Genomic DNA, 20,581 nt, shown 5'->3' with positions numbered 1-20,581 from the left:
AGAATGTCTTCATTGCCCCACTGCCTTTACCACTGAAACAGCAGGTGCTGGAGCCCTGGCCTATAAGGGGGTTTAACTCTTGTAACTCTGAGCACTGTCAGGTGAACTCCAATCTTACCTGCACTCCTGTGTTGACATGGGGTTAGCGGAGAACCAAATCTTAGCCAACATGAAGCCAGTCCAAAAGGGAAACTGGCAGAGAACTGGAGAAGATGGTTGCTACCCTTCCAAATGTTCCTCAAAGCACGTGACACTGCAGAAAAATGGCAGAGGGTGAAGTCCTGTATATGGATACTCATGGGATGGCCAGATGTGTGGGACAGCTATCCTACATTCCAGTGGGAGTGTGAAGGGGGCTATGAACTGCTCGACAAAGGCATTTTAAATGCCAAGAATAGCTGCGATCTGCATTAGAACATCACATTTTCTTTATAAGAAAGTAGCTGCCAGGTCAGACCATTGTCCATTATGTGACAGCCTGTCTTATAAAAGCAATGTCATGTTAGTCTGAGGAGTTCACAGATAGGATAGTCTCAGAGACACATTTACTGAGGAATCACTTGATGAATACAGCCTGCAAGAGAAGTGAAGGGGCCATGGCAGAATAAGTAACAGCCACAAAAGGCAAAGACGCTCAAACAGACCAGAACCAAACAGCAATTCAGGTGCTCACAGTGAATCATGTATCTATTGGGTCAAATCCAGATATGGCCTTAAGTAGTGATGTTAGTTACACATCAAGTGGAAGTTGGTCAGAAAACAGTGGTAAGCAGAGGCCTTAATAGAGCTTTGTGGGAAAATTTCTACAGCATTGGCTAGCATTTAAACGCTCCCTCCCACCGATTTACATCTACATAATTACTAACATACCAATCCTGTGAGGAACTGAGCTCCTGCTGAATCTTCATGGACTTTAGTTACATTGGGGGCACTCAGCACTTCTCAGGATTGAGGTCATGATGACAGCTGAGTATGATCAAATGTTAGTGTTTTTAAAGGCTCCGAGTTCTGTGCTGTGCTTCATCCCAGAATCTCCCCTCTAGAGCAGTTTAATTCCCCATTACTGCTCCCAAATTGGTTTTCATTAAACGCCTGAGGCAAAGATTACATTTAATTGTACTAACCCCTTTTTGACAGCATAAAGCCCTTTCAAGTCAGTGGGATACTTTTGGGCTTGTTTACACTTGAAAGTTAATTCAGATTAACAAAGAGTGTGAATTTAAAGTGCTATAGCTATTCCTGATAACTCCATGTGTAGACACTCTTACCCAAAGTGGATTAAAATAATCTGGAGTAAGGCACTCTTAACCAAGAGTAGTTATTCTGGAATACATGAATAGCTATTCTGGAGTCACTCCATCTGTAGACAAGCCCATTCTTAATTGACTTTAACAGGGGTTGGCTCAGGCCCTTATATATGATAAACAGGCATGCAGTGGCATCAGCACCATTTAGCATGGGGAGGTATTGTAAAATGGGAGACAGTTTGGCCAGTTTGTAACATACGCAAATGGATTATGTTTGCAGTGTGCACTAGATTTATTTGGATCTGCCACCTTTCCCATGCTATATTTACTCAGTAATATGACTCCATCTAACTGTCTGAAGGAGGAAGAACTAATCATTTTTTCAACTACAGCATGACTTGGCAGTTTTGTATTTAAACCAGGAAGGAGTGAATTTGCACACTATTTGCATCCATAGATACCAGCTGGGTTTTTCCACACCCATGATGCAGGTCACCTGCGTTGGGACTAGTAAAAGCAGCATAGGGACCAAAAGTACATTGGGATTAAATGGAGCTTAATTGGACTTTTCTCCCTCTCTAATGTTTGCGCTGCTTATTCTGGTTTATAAATGGAATAGCCATGAACACATAGTGCCTGGTGTCATTGTTTTTTTAAAGTATGCCAGTAATAACTGCAGACACAGATACTGTGGTGATGGGCACCCTGTACTTACTTGTAACAGATAATTAGCACCCCAAACTGCATTTTTGTTAAAGAAAGTTATATCTCAAAAGAGACCCAAACAAGAGGTATTTCATAAATAATCTCAGGAGACTATCTAACATTATTTAGGATGCTGCACGAGACTTACCTGCCTTTAAGGAATGGAAATGTAGGCACCTCCTCATGCTGAGAGCATCCCTATAAAGTGAAAGAATGGTGGGTGTATCATAATGATGATTGCTCAGGTTGATGGATTTTCCTAGGCCCTTGCCTCTATAACACCATTTTTACTGTAGTCAGTGGAGTTACATTAGTGTAAAGCTAGTGTGAAGGTGCAGAGAACTGAGACCCATGTTTCTAAATTCATGGCCCAAAGTCCAGAGAATTAACAGATCGGTCTATAGAAAGCTTAATGTTTGGAGACCGAGCTTAGAGACGGAGGACATTTAACAATGGAAAGGGAACACTGCCTGTGCAGCAAAAATATTTAAAAAGTACATCCTGGTGTAACTGCACTGACTGAAATGGATTTAAACTAGGAGTGCACTTGGCCGAGTGCATGGCTCTGTTACATGCCATTATACATATAAAAGTCTCTGCATTAGTCTGCAACACAATTGATAATAGATTGAGAAAGGAAAGATGAGCGCGGGTAGCCAACAAACAGCTCCGGCTAACTGGTAATTCCCCCTGTGGCAAAGCACAAGGAGAGCTAACAAGGAGCTGCTGATTGCACAACATTTATGTACAGATCAAAGCCTGCTTTGGAGAAATACGAAACTTCCTACCAGTAAAGGGCTCTGTCCAGCCCATACGGCCCCACCTTGTCCTGGGGCGGGATCTCCTGCTATAAAAGGCTCAGGGCAGTGAACAGAGAGACACAGGTTTCAGAGTAGCAGCCGTGTTAGTCTGTATTCGCAAAAAGAAAAGGAGTACTTGTGGCACCTTAGAGACTAACAAATTTATTTGAGCATAAGCTTTCGTGGGCTACAGCTCACTTCATCGGATGCAGCAACTCTAGCCTCCCAGAGAATCCACCTACTCTGAGTCCGAACATGGGCAAGAAGGTAGCCATTGTTCTGTCCGGCTGCGGGGTGTACGACGGCAGTGAAATCCATGAGTCTTCTGCTGTGCTGGTGCATCTCAGCAGAGAGGGGGCACAGGTAAGAAGCACTCTGGCTCTGGGGCCTAGGTCTATCTTGGCTACATATCCTTTTGCCCTAGGCTGCTCTTTACCATCTCCTCCACTGCAGGAATCATTTTTGGAATCATTGGAGCAGTAAGTTATAGTTTCCTTAGGTGTTATTTCCAGTTGCTGCTGAGATAATCAAATTGCCCTAGTGATCAGGTGGTGGGTGCAGTACAAAAATCTAGATAAGAGACTGTCTATCTATCAAGATTTGTGTACTTGTACCCAGATTCGTGTATTTGTACTTGTATTCGTGTACCCAGAAACTTGATCACTACGGGAATGTGATTAGAAAACCCTTAGGTAGTCTCTTATTTCTATATCTTTCTTCTTCTATCCAGAGCTCACCACTTTAGCACCCAGAACTCTTGCAGTAGAATTTGGACTGACTTGACTCGATTGTATCCATGAAAATCTAAATCTCTTTAAGCAATTTCCCTAATATGTCCTCCTCTGCTACGCTGCAGTTCTTTTTGACCTAGACATTTGCTCACTTCTGCAGTTCTCTCTCTGTTTCTTTTAAGTGGCCAGCTGCCACACCTGCATTTTAAATTCCTTTTTGAAGCAGAAAATAAAAACAGAAGCCACTGAAAGGGCTCTTGCCAGTTAATCTGAAACAGAAAATCATAGAGGCAGCAAGAAGCTGGTAATACAGAATTAGTATCTGTAGCCAAATTGTCTGAGTGCAAGAACACTGCATGAGATCACCCTTTGCTCCCAGCAGAGGACAAATCTGGGCCCAATCCTCAGCTTCTATAAGTGATTGTTGCTCCTTTAAAGTCAATGGAACAATGCTCTTTTACATCAGCTAAGGATCTAACAAAGGTTTCAAGGTTCACGTTCTCAATTCCTGTTTACAAAAAAAGGTGTCTGTCTCCCTCTTTCTTAGACTGTATTTTCTCCTCTTGTTTTTTTCCTCCTGTATTTTTCACTTTCCCTCTTGCACAAAACTGAAAGACTATTCAGAGTTCTGCTGGTCCCTTCTTCATCCCTTAACCTAAGGAGCCCTCTGATGGAGGAAACTGGTATAACTTTTCCTCCATAAAAGTTAGGACTATTTTTCCCTTTACTGGTAGAGAGCTCTGTTTTTTCCACCAAATGCATCCGATGAAGTGAGCTGTAGCTCACGAAAGCTTATGCTCTAATAAATTTGTTAGTCTCTAAGGTGCCACAAGTACTCCTTTTCTTTTTGGTAGGGAGCTAGTGTACTGTAATGAACTTCTACCCAGGGTGATACAGGGGAACTGAAGCTCCAGCTTTCTTTTGACCCTCCCTTAGAAAGAAGAAAACCTTTCTAACTGAAAGAAAATCCAGGATCTAACAAATTGTAACAATCTTGCTGGAAGAAGATTCCAGCCTCTGTTGTTCTTGGTTTTGGGGGAGAAGGGCATTGCTGCCCAATCTTTTTCCCTTCCAGCCTAAGCAGTGTAGCCACATTCTGTTCTGTTACCCTAGTGAAAATCTGGAGTAACACCTTTAAGTTGTGTGAAACTATTCCAGATATGTAGATGTATAGCTCCACTGAAGTCAATGGGTCTGATTTTTCCACGGTATTACATCAGTTTTGGACCAGGTAATTTCAGCAGTTGTACTAGATTTGCATTGGTGTAACTGAGAGAAGAATTTGGTCACTATTTTAGTTGTGTCATGTGGGAGCTTTTATGGGAGTAGTGAAACAATAAGCCCATTTAGCATTGTCCATTTCCAGACTCCAATCTTACCTAGGACAGCCTCAGGTGATACTTGTTTGCAGTGTTGTTGTAACTTGTAGCCATGTGTGTCCCAGGATAGTACAGGGACAAAGTGGGTGAGGTAATCCCTTTCATTGGACCAACTTCTGAAGAAGAGCTCTGTGTAAGTGTGTCTCTTTCGCCATCAGAGTTGGTCCAATGAAAGAGATTACCTCATCCACCTTGTCTCTTGGGTGATGCTTATTTCAAAGGAATGAACAGGCTGGGGGCAGTCCTACCTCTTTGTCTGACACTAGCTCAGATTAACACTGAGAGAGTAACAGACTTTTTGGTTCACTGGCAATTTCAAAAAGCCCCCCAAAAATATTATTTTGGGTAAGAACAATAAATATTTTTAGGGCTGTCAAGTGATTAAAAAATTAATCACAATTAATTGTGTGATTAAAAAAATTAATCATGCTGTTAAACAATAATAGAATACCATTTATTTAAATTTTTTGATGTTTTTTACATTTTCAAATATATTGATTTCAATTACAACACAAAGTGTACAGTGCTCACTTTATATTTATTTTTATTACAAATATTTGCACTGTAAAAAACAAAAGAAACAGTATTTTTCAGTTCACCTAATACAAGTATTCTAGAGCAATCTCTTTAACATCATGAAAGTTGAACTTACAAATGTAGAATTATGTACAAAAAAATTGTATTCAAAAATAAAACAATGTAAAACTTTACAGCCTACAAGTCCACTCAGTCCTACTTCAACTAATAGCTCAGACAAACAAGTTTGTTTACATTTGCAGGAGATAATGCTGCCGGCTTCTTGTTCACAATGTCACCTGAAAGTGAGAACAGGTGTTCTCATGGCACTGTTGTTGCCAGCATCACAAGATATTTACGTGCCAGATGCATTAAAGATTCATATGTCCCTTCATGCTTCAACTACCATTCTAGAGAACATGCGTCCATGCTGATGATGGATTCTGCTCAAGAACGATCCAAAGCAGAATGGACCATCGCATGTTCATTTTCATCATCTGAGTCAGATGCCACAAGCAGAAGGTTGATTTTTTTTTTTGGTGGTTCGGGTTCTGTAGTTTCCGCATCTGAGTGTTGTTTTTTTAAGATTTCTGAAAGCATGCTCCACACTTTGTCCCTCTCAGAATTTGGATGGCACTTCAGATTCTTAAACCTTGGGTCGAGTGCTGTAGTTATTTTTAGAAATCTCACATTGGTACCTTTCAGAGTAGCAGCCGTGTTAGTCTGTATTCGCAAAAAGAAAAGGAGTACTTGTGGCACCTTAGAGACTAACAAATTTATTAGAGCATAAGCTTTCGTGAGCTACAGCTCACTTCATCGGATGCATTTGGTGGAAAAAACAGAGGAGAGATTTATATACACACACACAGAGAACATGAAACAATGGGTTTATCATACACACTGTAAGGAGAGTGATCACTTAAGATAAGCCATCACCAACAGCAGGGGGGGGAAGGAGGAAAACCTTTCATGGTGACAAGCAGGTAGGCTAATTCCAGCAGTTAACAAGAATATCAGAGGAACAGTGGGGGGTGGGGTGGGAGGGAGAAATACCATGGGGAAACAGTTTTACTTTGTGTAATGACTCATCCATTCCCAGTCTCTATTCAAGCCTAAGTTAATTGTATCCAGTTTGCAAATTAATTCCAATTCAGCAGTCTCTCGTTGGAGTCTGTTTTTGAAGCTTTTTTGTTGAAGAATAGCCACTCTTAGGTCTGTGATCGAGTGACCAGAGAGATTGAAGTGTTCTCCAACTGGTTTTTGAATGTTATAATTCTTGACGTCTGATTTGTGTCCATTCATTCTTTTACGTAGAGACTGTCCAGTTTGGCCAATGTACATGGCAGAGGGGCATTGCTGGCACATGATGGCATATATCACATTGGTAGATGCACAGGTGAACGAGCCTCTGATGGTGTGGCTGATGTGATTAGGCCCTATGATGGTATCCCCTGAATAGATATGTGGACAGAGTTGGCAACGGGCTTTGTTGCAAGGATAGGTTCCTGGGTTAGTGGTTCTGTTGTGTGGTGTGTGGTTGCTGGTGAGTATTTGCTTCAGATTGGGGGGCTGTCTGTAAGCAAGGACTGGTCTGTCTCCCAAGATCTGAGAGAGCGATGGCTCGTCCTTCAGGATAGGTTGTAGATCCTTGATGATGCGTTGGAGGGGTTTTAGTTGGGGGCTGAAGGTGATGGCTAGTGGCGTTCTGTTGTTTTCTTTGTTGGGCCTGTCCTGTAGTAGGTGACTTCTGGGTACTCTTCTGGCTCTGTCAATCTGTTTCTTCACTTCAGCAGGTGGGTACTGTAGTTGTAGGAATGCATGATAGAGATCTTGTAGGTGTTTGTCTCTGTCTGAGGGGTTGGAGCAAATGCGGTTATATCGTAGCGCTTGGCTGTAGACAATGGATCGAGTGGTATGATCTGGATGAAAGCTAGAGGCATGTAGGTAGGAATAGCGGTCAGTAGGTTTCCGATATAGGGTGGTGTTTATGTGACCATCGCTTATTAGCACCGTAGTGTCCAGGAAGTGGATCTCTTGTGTGGACTGGTCCAGGCTCAGGTTGATGGTGGGATGGAAATTGTTGAAATCATGGTGGAATTCCTCAAGAGCTTCTTTTCCATGGGTCCAGATGATGAAGATGTCATCAATGTAGCGCAAGTAGAGTAGGGGCATTAGGGAACGAGAGCTGAGGAAGCGTTGTTCTAAGTCAGCCATAAAAATGTTGGCATACTGTGGGGCCATGCGGGTACCCATCGCAGTGCCGCTGATTTGAAGGAATACATTGTCACCAAATGTGAAATAGTTATGGGTCAGGACAAAGTCACAAAGTTCTGCCACCAGGTTAGCCGTGACAGTATCGGGGATACTGTTCCTGACGGCTTGTAGTCCATCTTTGTGTGGAATGTTGGTGTAGAGGGCTTCTACATCCATAGTGGCTAGGATGGTGTTTTTAGGAAGATCACCAATGGACTGTAGTTTCCTCAGGAAATCGGTGGTGTCTCGAAGATAGCTGGGAGTGCTGGTAACGAAGGGCCTGAGGAGGGAGTCTACATAGCCAGACAATCCTGCTGTCAGGGTGCCAATGCCTGAGATGATGGGGCGTCCAGGATTTCCAGGTTTATGGATCTTGGGTAGCAGATAGAATACCCCAGGTCCTGGCTCCAGGGGTGTGTCTGTGCGGATTTGTTCTTGTGCTTTTTCAGGGAGTTTCTTGAGCAAATGCTGTAGTTTCTTTTGGTAACTCTCAGTGGGATCAGAGGGTAATGGCTTGTAGAAAGTGGTGTTGGAGAGCTGCCTAGTAGCCTCTTGTTCATACTCTGACCTATTCATGATGACGACAGCACCTCCTTTGTCAGCCTTTTTGATTATGATGTCAGAGTTGTTTCTGAGGCTGTGGATGGCACTGTGTTCTGCATGGCTGAGGTTATGGGGTAAGCGATGCTGCTTTTCCACAATTTCAACTCGTGCACGTCGGCGGAAGCAGTCTATGTAGAAATCCAGGCTGCTGTTTCGACCTTCAGGAGGAGTCCACCTAGAATCCTTCTTTTTGTAGTGTTGGCAGGAAGGTCTCTGTGGGTTAATATGTTGGTCAGAGGTGTGTTGGAAATATTCCTTGAGTCTGAGACGTCGAAAATAGGATTCTAGGTCACCACAGAACTGTATCATGTTCGTGGGGGTGGAGGGGCAAAAGGAGAGGCCCCGAGATAGGACAGATTCTTCCGCTGGGCTAAGAGTATAGTTGGATAGATTAACAATATTGCTGGGTGGGTTACGGGAACCATTGTTGTGGCCCCTTGTGGCATATAGTAGTTTAGATAGCTTAGTGTCCTGGACATCATACCGAAAGGACTGAAGGTAAAAAATCCATTACAATCTACATACCACACAGACTATGCTGACAGCTTGTGCCACACACTCTCAAGGAAACTGCGGAACCACCTGATCAACATCCTCTACAGCAAACAGGGAAAGATTAAGAATGAGCTCTCAAAACTGGATACTCTCATAAAGAACCAACCTTCCACACAAACTTCCTCGTGGCTGGACTTTACAAAAACTAGACAAGCCATTTACAAAACACACTTTGATTCTCTACAAAAGAAAAAGGACACTAAGCTATCTAAACTACTATATGCCACAAGGGGCCACAACAATGGTTCCCGTAACCCACCCAGCAATATTGTTAATCTATCCAACTATACTCTTAGCCCAGCGGAAGAATCTGTCCTATCTCGGGGCCTCTCCTTTTGCCCCTCCACCCCCACGAACATGATACAGTTCTGTGGTGACCTAGAATCCTATTTTCGACGTCTCAGACTCAAGGAATATTTCCAACACACCTCTGACCAACATATTAACCCACAGAGACCTTCCTGCCAACACTACAAAAAGAAGGATTCTAGGTGGACTCCTCCTGAAGGTCGAAACAGCAGCCTGGATTTCTACATAGACTGCTTCCGCCGACGTGCACGAGTTGAAATTGTGGAAAAGCAGCATCGCTTACCCCATAACCTCAGCCATGCAGAACACAGTGCCATCCACAGCCTCAGAAACAACTCTGACATCATAATCAAAAAGGCTGACAAAGGAGGTGCTGTCGTCATCATGAATAGGTCAGAGTATGAACAAGAGGCTACTAGGCAGCTCTCCAACACCACTTTCTACAAGCCATTACCCTCTGATCCCACTGAGAGTTACCAAAAGAAACTACAGCATTTGCTCAAGAAACTCCCTGAAAAAGCACAAGAACAAATCCGCACAGACACACCCCTGGAGCCAGGACCTGGGGTATTCTATCTGCTACCCAAGATCCATAAACCTGGAAATCCTGGACGCCCCATCATCTCAGGCATTGGCACCCTGACAGCAGGATTGTCTGGCTATGTAGACTCCCTCCTCAGGCCCTTCGTTACCAGCACTCCCAGCTATCTTCGAGACACCACCGATTTCCTGAGGAAACTACAGTCCATTGGTGATCTTCCTAAAAACACCATCCTAGCCACTATGGATGTAGAAGCCCTCTACACCAACATTCCACACAAAGATGGACTACAAGCCGTCAGGAACAGTATCCCCGATACTGTCACGGCTAACCTGGTGGCAGAACTTTGTGACTTTGTCCTGACCCATAACTATTTCACATTTGGTGACAATGTATTCCTTCAAATCAGCGGCACTGCGATGGGTACCCGCATGGCCCCACAGTATGCCAACATTTTTATGGCTGACTTAGAACAACGCTTCCTCAGCTCTCGTTCCCTAATGCCCCTACTCTACTTGCGCTACATTGATGACATCTTCATCATCTGGACCCATGGAAAAGAAGCTCTTGAGGAATTCCACCATGATTTCAACAATTTCCATCCCACCATCAACCTGAGCCTGGACCAGTCCACACAAGAGATCCACTTCCTGGACACTACGGTGCTAATAAGCGATGGTCACATAAACACCACCCTATATCGGAAACCTACTGACCGCTATTCCTACCTACATGCCTCTAGCTTTCATCCAGATCATACCACTCGATCCATTGTCTACAGCCAAGCGCTACGATATAACCGCATTTGCTCCAACCCCTCAGACAGAGACAAACACCTACAAGATCTCTATCATGCATTCCTACAACTACAGTACCCACCTGCTGAAGTGAAGAAACAGATTGACAGAGCCAGAAGAGTACCCAGAAGTCACCTACTACAGGACAGGCCCAACAAAGAAAACAACAGAACGCCACTAGCCATCACCTTCAGCCCCCAACTAAAACCCCTCCAACGCATCATCAAGGATCTACAACCTATCCTGAAGGACGAGCCATCGCTCTCTCAGATCTTGGGAGACAGACCAGTCCTTGCTTACAGACAGCCCCCAATCTGAAGCAAATACTCACCAGCAACCACACACCACACAACAGAACCACTAACCCAGGAACCTATCCTTGCAACAAAGCCCGTTGCCAACTCTGTCCACATATCTATTCAGGGGATACCATCATAGGGCCTAATCACATCAGCCACACCATCAGAGGCTCGTTCACCTGTGCATCTACCAATGTGATATATGCCATCATGTGCCAGCAATGCCCCTCTGCCATGTACATTGGCCAAACTGGACAGTCTCTACGTAAAAGAATGAATGGACACAAATCAGACGTCAAGAATTATAACATTCAAAAACCAGTTGGAGAACACTTCAATCTCTCTGGTCACTCGATCACAGACCTAAGAGTGGCTATTCTTCAACAAAAAGCTTCAAAAACAGACTCCAACGAGAGACTGCTGAATTGGAATTAATTTGCAAACTGGATACAATTAACTTAGGCTTGAATAGAGACTGGGAATGGATGAGTCATTACACAAAGTAAAACTGTTTCCCCATGGTATTTCTCCCTCCCACCCCACCCCCCACTGTTCCTCTGATATTCTTGTTAACTGCTGGAATTAGCCTACCTGCTTGTCACCATGAAAGGTTTTCCTCCTTCCCCCCCCTGCTGTTGGTGATGGCTTATCTTAAGTGATCACTCTCCTTACAGTGTGTATGATAAACCCATTGTTTCATGTTCTCTGTGTGTGTGTATATAAATCTCTCCTCTGTTTTTTCCACCAAATGCATCCGATGAAGTGAGCTGTAGCTCACGAAAGCTTATGCTCTAATAAATTTGTTAGTCTCTAAGGTGCCACAAGTACTCCTTTTCTTATTGGTACCTTTGTGTACTTCTGCTGTGAAAGTGTTCTTAAAACGAACATGTGCTGAGTCATCATCCGAGACTGCTATAACATGGCAGAATGCGGGTAAAACAAAGCAGGAGACATACAATTCTCCCTCAAGGAGCTCAGTCACAAATTTAATTAATGAGTTTTTTTTTTTAAACAAGCCTCATCAGCATGGAAGCATGTCCTCTGGAATGGTGGCCGAAGCATGAAGGGGCATACGAATGTTTAGCATGTCTAGCACATAAATACCTTGCAACACTGGCTACAAAAGTGCCATGCAAACACCTGTTCTCAATTTCAGGTGACGTTGTAAATAAGAAGCAGGCAGCAGTATCTCCCGTAAATATAAACAAACTTGTTTGTCTTAGCAATTGGCTGAACAAGAAATACGTCTGAGTGGACTTGTAAGCTCTAAAGTTTTACATTGTTTTGTTTTTGAGTGCAGTTATGTTACAAAAAAAATCTACATTTATAATTTACACTTTCACGATAGATTGCACTACAATACCTGTATGAGGTTAATTGAAAAATACTATTTCTTTTGTTTATCATTTTTACAGGGCAAATCTTTGTAATCAAAATTAATAATATAAAGTAAGCACTGTATACTTTGTATTCTGTGCTGTAATAGAAATCAATATATTTGAAAATGTAGAAAAACATCCAAAAATATTTAATAAATTTCTATTGGTATTCTACTGTTTAACAATGCAATTAATCGCGATTAATTTTTTTGAGTTAATTGCGTGAGTTAACTGCGATTAATCGACAGCCCTAATTTTTTTTTAATTGTTGGCAAATCAGAAAGTTGAAATTTTCATTTCAGGTCAAATGTGATGATTTTTTTTGACAAAACTGAAACGTTTTGTTTCAGCGTCAAATATTTTAAATTATTTTTAAATTATTTAAAAAATAAAATCAAAGGAAATTTTGAAATTAAAAGTCATTTCAAACCAGAAACTTGAAATGTTGTATTTTGAAAACATTGAAACAATTTGACAGTCAACATGAATTCACACAATGTTTCAAGGTCACCAAATCTGCATTTTCACTGAAAAAAATGTCCACCCAATGCCCAAGAAGTTAAAAAAAAATTTCTCTTCTTATTGTGACAATATGCTATCATATCAATAGCCTGGTCACTGGTCAGCATTTGAGCTCAGAGGGCTGCTCAGATCTATTGGCATATTGCTCTTGTGGTTCGTTGTCAAATTCCCTCTGACTCAGCAACCAAACCACCCTCATTCACTACACAAAGTCTGATACTGCTTAGGAACCATACCCTGCTGTTAGTCTTAAGATAACAGACCTTTCCATCTCTTCTGTCCCAGGGGGAGTTCTATGCTCCAGATGTAGAGCAGATGCACGTGGTGGACCACGTGAAAGGGCAGCCAACTCAGGAGAAACGCAACGTGCTGGTCGAGAGTGCCAGAATCGCCAGAGGCAACATCAAGGACCTAGCCACGCTGAATGTCAAGGAACTGGATGCCCTGATCATACCAGGTAGAGCTGATTGTGGACTCCCAGCATGGGTAAGCAGACAAGCACTAGCTCTGCTCATGCTAGTGGATTAAAAATAGCAGTGTGGCCATGGCAGCACAGGCTAGCTGCATGGGTCTCTACCCGGAGGGTTGGGCAGGATTGTACTCGAGTGGCTAGCATGAACCGCCGAGACCACACGCTATTTTTAGCATGCTAGCTTAAGCAGAGCTAGAGTGCGTCTGCCTACCTGTGCTGAGAAACACCCTCTCAGCTGATGCGTAGACATGCCCTTAAAGATCCCATGGAAGGGAGCAGCTCTCCATTGGCATAACCTGGAGAGGCCCCACCATGAGTCACCAGGAAGAGGAGTTTTTTTGTTGTTGGTGGTTTTTGGAGGTTGGGAGAAAAAGGATTTGTTGCCCTAAAGAAAAGCAGCAGCACACTAGGAGAGCTGCACTAACAGACTGCTTGGCATAGAAGTGATTTGATGTGACTTCTGTTTTAACTGGATGTAGAAGTGAAGGTGCTTATTAGGGAGAAGAGGTGGAAATAATTATACCCAGCTCTCATCTAGAGTTTTTCACTGGTAGATCTCAAGCGCTTTACAGAAAGCTTCAGTATCATTATCCCCATTTTACCGATGGGGAAACTGAGGCTTAGAGAAGTGAAGGGACTCATTCTAAGTCACCCTACAGACCAATGGCAGAGCCAGAACTACAGGCCAGTCCTCCTGAGTCTCACTTCATAAGAACATAAGAATGGCCATACTAGGTCAGACCAAAGGTCCATTCAGCCCAGTATCCTGTCTACCGACAGTGGCCAATGCCAGGTGCCCCAGAGGGAGTGACCCTAACATGTAATGATCAAGTGATCTCTCTCCTGTCATCCATTTCCACTCTCTGACAAACAGAGGCTAGGGACACCGTTCCTTACCCATCCTGGCTAATAGCCATCCATGAATTTATCCAGTTCTCTTTTAAACCCTGTTAGTCACAACCTCCTCAGGCAAGGAGTTCCACAGGTTGACTGTGCGCTGAGTGAAGAAGAACTTCCTTTTATTTGTTTTAAACCTACTACCCATTCATTTCATTTGGTGGCCCTTAGTTCTTATATTATGGGAACAAGTAAATAACTTTTTCTTATTCACTTTCTCCACACCACTCATGATTTTAGATATCTCTATCATATCCCTCCTTAGTCTCCTCTTTTCCAAGCTGAAAAGTCCTAGCCTCTTTAATCTCTCCTCATATGGGACCAGTTCCAAACGCCTAATCATTTTAGTTGCCCTTTTCTGAACCTTTTCTAATTCCACTATCTCTTTTTTGAGATGAGGGGACCACATCTGTACTCAGTATTCAAGATGTGGGTGGTACCATGGATTTATATAAGGGCAATAAAATATTTTCCGTCTTATTCTCTATCCCTTTTTTAATGAATCCTAACATCCTGTTTGCTTTTTTGACTGCCGCTGCACACTGCGTGGACGTCTTCAGAGAACTATCCACGATGACTCCAAGATCTTTCTCCTGATTAGTTGTAGCTAAATTAGCCCCCATCATATTGTATGTATAGTTGGGGTTATTTTTTCCAATGTGCACTACTTTATATTTATCCACATTAAATTTCATTTGCCATTTTGTTGCTCAATCACTTAGTTTTGTGAGATCTTTTTGAAGTTCTTCATAGTCTGCTTTGGTCTTGACTATCTTGAGCAGTTTAGTATCATCTGCAAACTTTGCCACCTCACTGTTTACCCCTTTCTCCAGATCATTTATGAATAGGTTGAATAGAATTGGTCCTAGGATTTACCCTTGGGGAACACCACTACCCCTTTCCATTCTGAAAATTTACCATTTATTCCTACTTCTTGTTCCCTGTCTTTTAACCAGTTCTCAATCCATGAAGGGATCATCCCTCTTGTCCCATGACAACTTAATTTACATAAGAGCCTTTGCTGAGGGACCTTGTCAAAGGCTTTCTGAAAATCTAAGTACATTATTTCCACTGGATCCCCCTTGTCCACGTTTGCTGACCCCCTCAGTGCTCTAGTCAGTGGGCCACACTATTTACGGTCCACCATAGTACCTGCCATGTTTCTCTTTCCTTGACTTTAATAGATAACATCATCAAGATGTACCTGGTACAGCCATTAGCACAGACAGGAGAATCACAGAGGGATAATGGAAGAGCAAATGACAAAAAGCTCAATCACTCCTGAATCTGTTGTAACTAATGGAAGTGTGGCTGTTGACTTCATTGAGCACAGGATCAGACCCTAGATGAGGATTTAATTAGAAGAACTATTTTGGCAACATGTTGCACCATAAATTTAGAAAAATAAGAGAATGGGTTGGTGAATAAAGCACTGATACATCTCCAGATGAACTTTGTATAGAGAGCACGAGGATTCTTTGCAGTTTCTATTGGCCGGTAATTGGCAGGTAAGACTTACAGCCTTGTTTGTACTAGTTTGCCAGTGTAACTACACCAGTCGAGCTATATCAGCAAACCCATGTAGCAGTGATGCAGTTTATACTGGCAAAAGAGTTCTGGTGCCAGTACAGCTTATACCAGTTGCCTGAATTAAATAAGCGATACTGAATAAGGTACTCGTCAGCTGGTAGAAACTGTCTCTGCTTTTCTTTTCTTTTGCCGGCATTGTTATACCTGTCAAGAGTGTGATTTAGCTAACTGACTTAGCTATGCCAGGCCTAAGAGGGAGCTGCAGGTATTCAGATAATGTGGTGGCTTGCTGAGGTTTTACTGAAATATGTTTAGACGATGGACAAATGCCACGCTGCACCACACCCACTTAAGCATTTTAGTGAAATAGCTCAGTTGGCAAAAAAAAAAAAAAAATCCTACATTCAAACAATCACCTATTTTTAACCTGTTTCCCTATTCTGAGGTGGTTTTGGAGTGGCTAAGAACCTCAGTACTTGGGCAACACAGGGGAAGAACTGCACGGTCTCTAAAGTTGTGGAGGACACTTTGAAGGCATTCCATGCTGCCAAGAAACCTATTGGCATGTGCTGCATCTCCCCAGTCCTGGCAGCCAAAATCTTCCCAGGATGTGAGCTGACGGTTGGACAGGACAAAGAATGTGAAAAGTAAGTGTCACAGAGCCCTAGTGCAAAATCTGACCTTGAAGGATCAATGCAGCACACCGGTCCACTTCTCTCACAATTCAAGGGTAGAAAAGACACCAGGCTATTGATTCACAATGCTCATTATGTCATTTATGGTACATACTGCCATAATACCTCTTCTCCTCTGCTAACCAGGCTGAGAACATCGCAGTAAAGGGCCTCAAAGCTGGGGCTGAATTATCCCAATGGCAGGAAATCTATTGTGCTATCTGCTGTTTGAGGGAGGTTAACTTGTTTGAGAAGAGTTGGTCAATAACCCAGTACAGGTACATGGGGGGAGGGGGGCTACCTGTAGCTTTACCGAGGGACGCTATGGTCTTAATGTTTAAATTTACTGAGACTTTTGATTACTTTAGCGAGGGAGAGGGAGCATATAAAGTTTGCTTAATTTCTTGACTTCTGAGGAATTCCTCTGCCACAGTACACACTGTCTTTCACACAGTGGTCTCTTACCTGAGGGGTATTCATTTAACAATGGCAGACTCCTAGCTACTGCTGTGGAGCACCTAATGAGAAAGGATCCTTTCCATCTAAGGCCTTGGCAGCATCTCTCTGTGTCAGGATCACCTACACACACCTGGTTTATTCTCATTCTTCCTTTAGGTGGCCCTATGCAAAGACTGCAGAGGCCATGAAGGAACTTGGCTGCAAACACATGAACAAACATGTAGGTGAGATTCATGTGGATGTGAAGAACAAGCTGGTGACAACCTGTGCCTTCATGTGCAACGCCCCAGTCCATGAGGTCTATGATGGTATTGGAAAGATGATCAAAGAAGTGCTGAAACTTGCCTGAATACAGAACATGCTGGAAAATGATGGGAATCCAAGTCTTCTGAAATAAACTTCAAATACATATCGATGGAGAGCAGCCACTGAGAGTGGGCCACTGCTCTCTTTCTCCCTACACCCTTGTGCCACAAAGCTTATTTATAATCACACTGGGCCCTTTCCCATTGGACTGCTGCTAGCTACCAAGGAGGGAGAAATCTAGACCAGAGGGTTCTCACAACAAAATTTTTGGTGGCCTCAGAGTGCGGCCACCAACTCTCACTGGTGGCTGCACGGACACTTTTTTCCTAAAATACTTAATTAACTTTAGGAAAAACAATTAAATATGCACAGAGCCACATCCAAATCATTGTAATGTGTATTTGTAGGGGTTTTTGGCAGACTCAATAAAATAATGCTGTCTCCCCCTTTAACCCCCCCCACCCTTCATCCACGGCTTAGTGGGTCCTGGGGCTTGCTGTGAAAGGTGATATTCGTATATTTGTTAATATCACAGCATACTTAGTAGCTACCTGGGAGGTTATGAAAGGTGATAAGTGATATTAACAAACATACAAGTATCACTTTTCACAGATAGCTAGTAAGTCTGCTGGGAGAAGTGATACTTGCATGTTTGTTAATATCACTTTTCTCAGAAAGCCCCAGGATCCATTAAGCCCTGGATGGGGAGGCAGCAGGGGAAGAGGCGATGGTGGGATGGATGTGGGGCCAGGGGAGGCAGCAGGGGCCTGGGGCAATGGGGGTAAGTGATGAGCCCCACTGTTGCATGGCCAGAGCCAGGGCCTGGTGTCTGCTGCCATGCGGCCAGGACTGGGGCTAAGTGCCCGGGGCCAGAACCCAGAGCTGTGGACAGGAACTGCATGGTCAGAGCCAGGGATCAGAGCCCGCTGCCATGCAGTCGGAACTGTCAGCGCCCATGGCTAGTGCCTGCCGCTGCACAGCGAGAGACCGGAGTTGGATGCCAGAGCCCAGGAATGCATGGCTGGAGCCAGGAGTCAGTGCCCACCCTGTATGGCTGAAGCCAGCACTTGCTGCTGCACAGCCAGGACCAGGGGGTAGCATCTGGGGCCAGCTCCTTCCACCCTGTGGCCGGAGCCCTGGAACAGAGCTGTGGGTCAGCGCCTGCTACTGTGCAGCTGGGTCAGGGGATCAGTGCCAGGGGCTAAGGCCACATGGCTTGAGCCCAGGGCCAGCACCTGCCACCGCATGGCAGGTAATAGGGTCAGAGGCCAAATGAAGCTCCATGGCCAGAGCTGGGGGGTCAGCACCTGCTGCCTTGTGGCCAGAGCCAGGGGTTGGCACCCAAAGCCCCATGGTTGGAACGCACTGCTGTGCAGCTGGGGCTGGGGATCGGTGCCTATGGCCAGCGCCTGCCATGGCACGGCTGGACCCGGGACTGGAGCTGGGGGCCAGCGCCTGCTGCTTCTAGTGGCCTGACATGTAGCAATTGTCATTAGGTTACTATATGGCAGAGGAGTTTTCTGGGTTGTTCCAGACTCCGAGGGATTGACCTGAAATTTCCATCAGTTTATCTGAAGTCCTAGAATTTTGATACTAATGGGCTTTTTTCCCTTCTGATGCATCTTTGCCAACATATAAAGGGGTGTCACACACAAACATAACGCTTCAGTCCCCACCACCTCGGAAACGGGACGGAATGTAAGCTTTGAAAGTTTCTTAGACATGTTGACATAGACAGTAAAACCTCAAAGGAGGGAGCTATTTCCTATCAAAATTTCATTTTTGATTTTTTCTGTGGAACTTGGAAGCTAACCCAAGAAAATGTGTGTACAAAGCTCCATCCTCAGAGTCCATCGTTCTCCTCCTCATCCAGACAAAGTTAGACTTCCCTAGTCTAAATCCATTTCAGTCATCTATGGTTGGGAAAGAGTATTTAATTTTTAGATGACTTAGATTCCCTTGAAAGACACTGCGGGGCTTGTATTCCCCAAGAGACCCTAACAACACTGAATACTAGACATGAACTGGTATTCATTATTCATATCAAAAATGTGTCATTTCTACTGAATAAAATTACGAACATCTTATATACGCTGGCCTCTGTTTGATTGAACACCAGAATTTATTTTTGTATTTCACATTATATTAATGAATACTGTGCATTGCATTGCTTTGCCTTCGCTCCAGCGGACTGGGGATGGAGGGAACTACCAGTTACATGCCCCGTGAAAACAACCAAGGCAAGAAGCTTAACTGGTGACTTGATTACAGTCTATAGCAATGGGCCTGCAGCACAGTTAGAATTTCTTTTGTGCTACAGGAGACAAACCTAGTATATATACACACATGATTCACAGAAACAAATTCAAATAATACAACCACACACTGGCCTCCCAGAATGTGGTCAAACATACACCCCCACTTAGCTAGCACTTCTAGGAATATCTCAATTTCTTTAGCCAACTGGTGAATGGACAGCCACAGTTAGAGAGGTCCTGACTTAGCAGATCCAAAATGATCCCCCATAAATCTGGTCTTGAGAAGTGATATAAAACCGTAGATAAGCTTCTGGAATTTTGGTTGCTTTCCGCTAACTAAATATTTTCCACTTATATAGCAATCTGCACTCCAAAGGATCCTGGAGTGCTTTGCAAACTAGATACATATGGCACCCTCTGAAATGCAACCATCTCTGGGGAAGAGGACGACCCAACCTGCAAACAAGACACAGCACCACAGTGGAGGTGAAGGGAGATTTTGGTCAAAGATCACAGACCCAAACCTCTGCTCTCATTTAAACTGCCTTTAATATCCATGCAGACCAGACAGGACCTCAATGTCATAACGTGGTGCAGCCCTCCTCCCTGGACAGACACTAGTCTGTTGTTACTGGACCCAACTTCTGATTCCTACGTGCTCTTAAGCCAACTGGGTCTGATCTGAGCTTGGTCGTGGTGTTCCTAGCTCCGAGTCTTTAAGGCACAGGCCTCATGTCTGAATCCCTTCCGCGGGATGTGGGACTCTGCAGCCCGACACCTTATCCCTGAAACCAGTGTCTCAGCCCTCCTGAGCCCACCGCTGTTTATACACATTAGTTACGGGTTCCACCAGTCTGAGCTTGATTAACCCTTTCAGGGGCTAGATGGCAGGCAAGCAAGGAGCACAGGCTTAGCAAACAAATTTCTTATCTACAGACGCTTTTAACCTTGAAAGCACTAGAGAGTTACAGATTTTGGGGAAAAAAGAAACGAGTCCTGAATGCACACCCAGAGTCTGATCTCACCCTTCCTGCGAGTCCTAGGTTTGGCCAGAATCCATAGGCTAGACAGTCCTTCCTGCCTTTCCGCTCCTTAGCCTGGTCATCTTGCATGTGGTGGTGGTCTGGCCCCTGGCTCGAAAGCACCCATCTTTGCCCCCTTTTTGCCCATGTGTTTCATCTAGAGGAATCCCAGGCTCCAGCTCCACAAGAGGCTTCTGGGTAGACAGTCATTCAAAGTCAATGGCGCTACTGATAGAAAACCCATTGTTCCACTAGGAAAGAGTCATTCAACTTTGATGGCCCTTAATGGCTCTCTCATTGTTAGCCCTCCTTGAAGTGTCCTACAGT

At 43.9% G+C, this 20,581-nt stretch overlaps 1 protein-coding gene across 1 annotated transcript; it reads left to right on the top strand.

Annotated features, from left to right (window-relative positions):
• The first annotated feature begins 2,733 nt into the window (after positions 1-2,733).
• LOC119861542 (glutamine amidotransferase-like class 1 domain-containing protein 3A, mitochondrial) lies at positions 2,734-19,061 on the top strand. The gene is made up of 5 exons (XM_038416790.2): positions 2,734-2,836; positions 2,965-3,115; positions 12,922-13,093; positions 15,981-16,182; positions 16,825-19,061. Exons 2-5 carry the CDS (start codon positions 3,008-3,010, stop codon positions 17,015-17,017), a joined length of 675 nt encoding a protein of 224 aa, XP_038272718.1. The 5' UTR covers positions 2,734-2,836; positions 2,965-3,007; the 3' UTR covers positions 17,018-19,061.
• Positions 19,062-20,581: the final 1,520 nt, after the last annotated feature.

The sequence above is a fragment of the Dermochelys coriacea genome, chromosome 9, assembly GCF_009764565.3.
Source record: "Dermochelys coriacea isolate rDerCor1 chromosome 9, rDerCor1.pri.v4, whole genome shotgun sequence".
Classification (NCBI taxonomy): domain Eukaryota; kingdom Metazoa; phylum Chordata; order Testudines; family Dermochelyidae; genus Dermochelys; species Dermochelys coriacea.
This window is presented reverse-complemented; position numbering and strand designations above follow the sequence as displayed.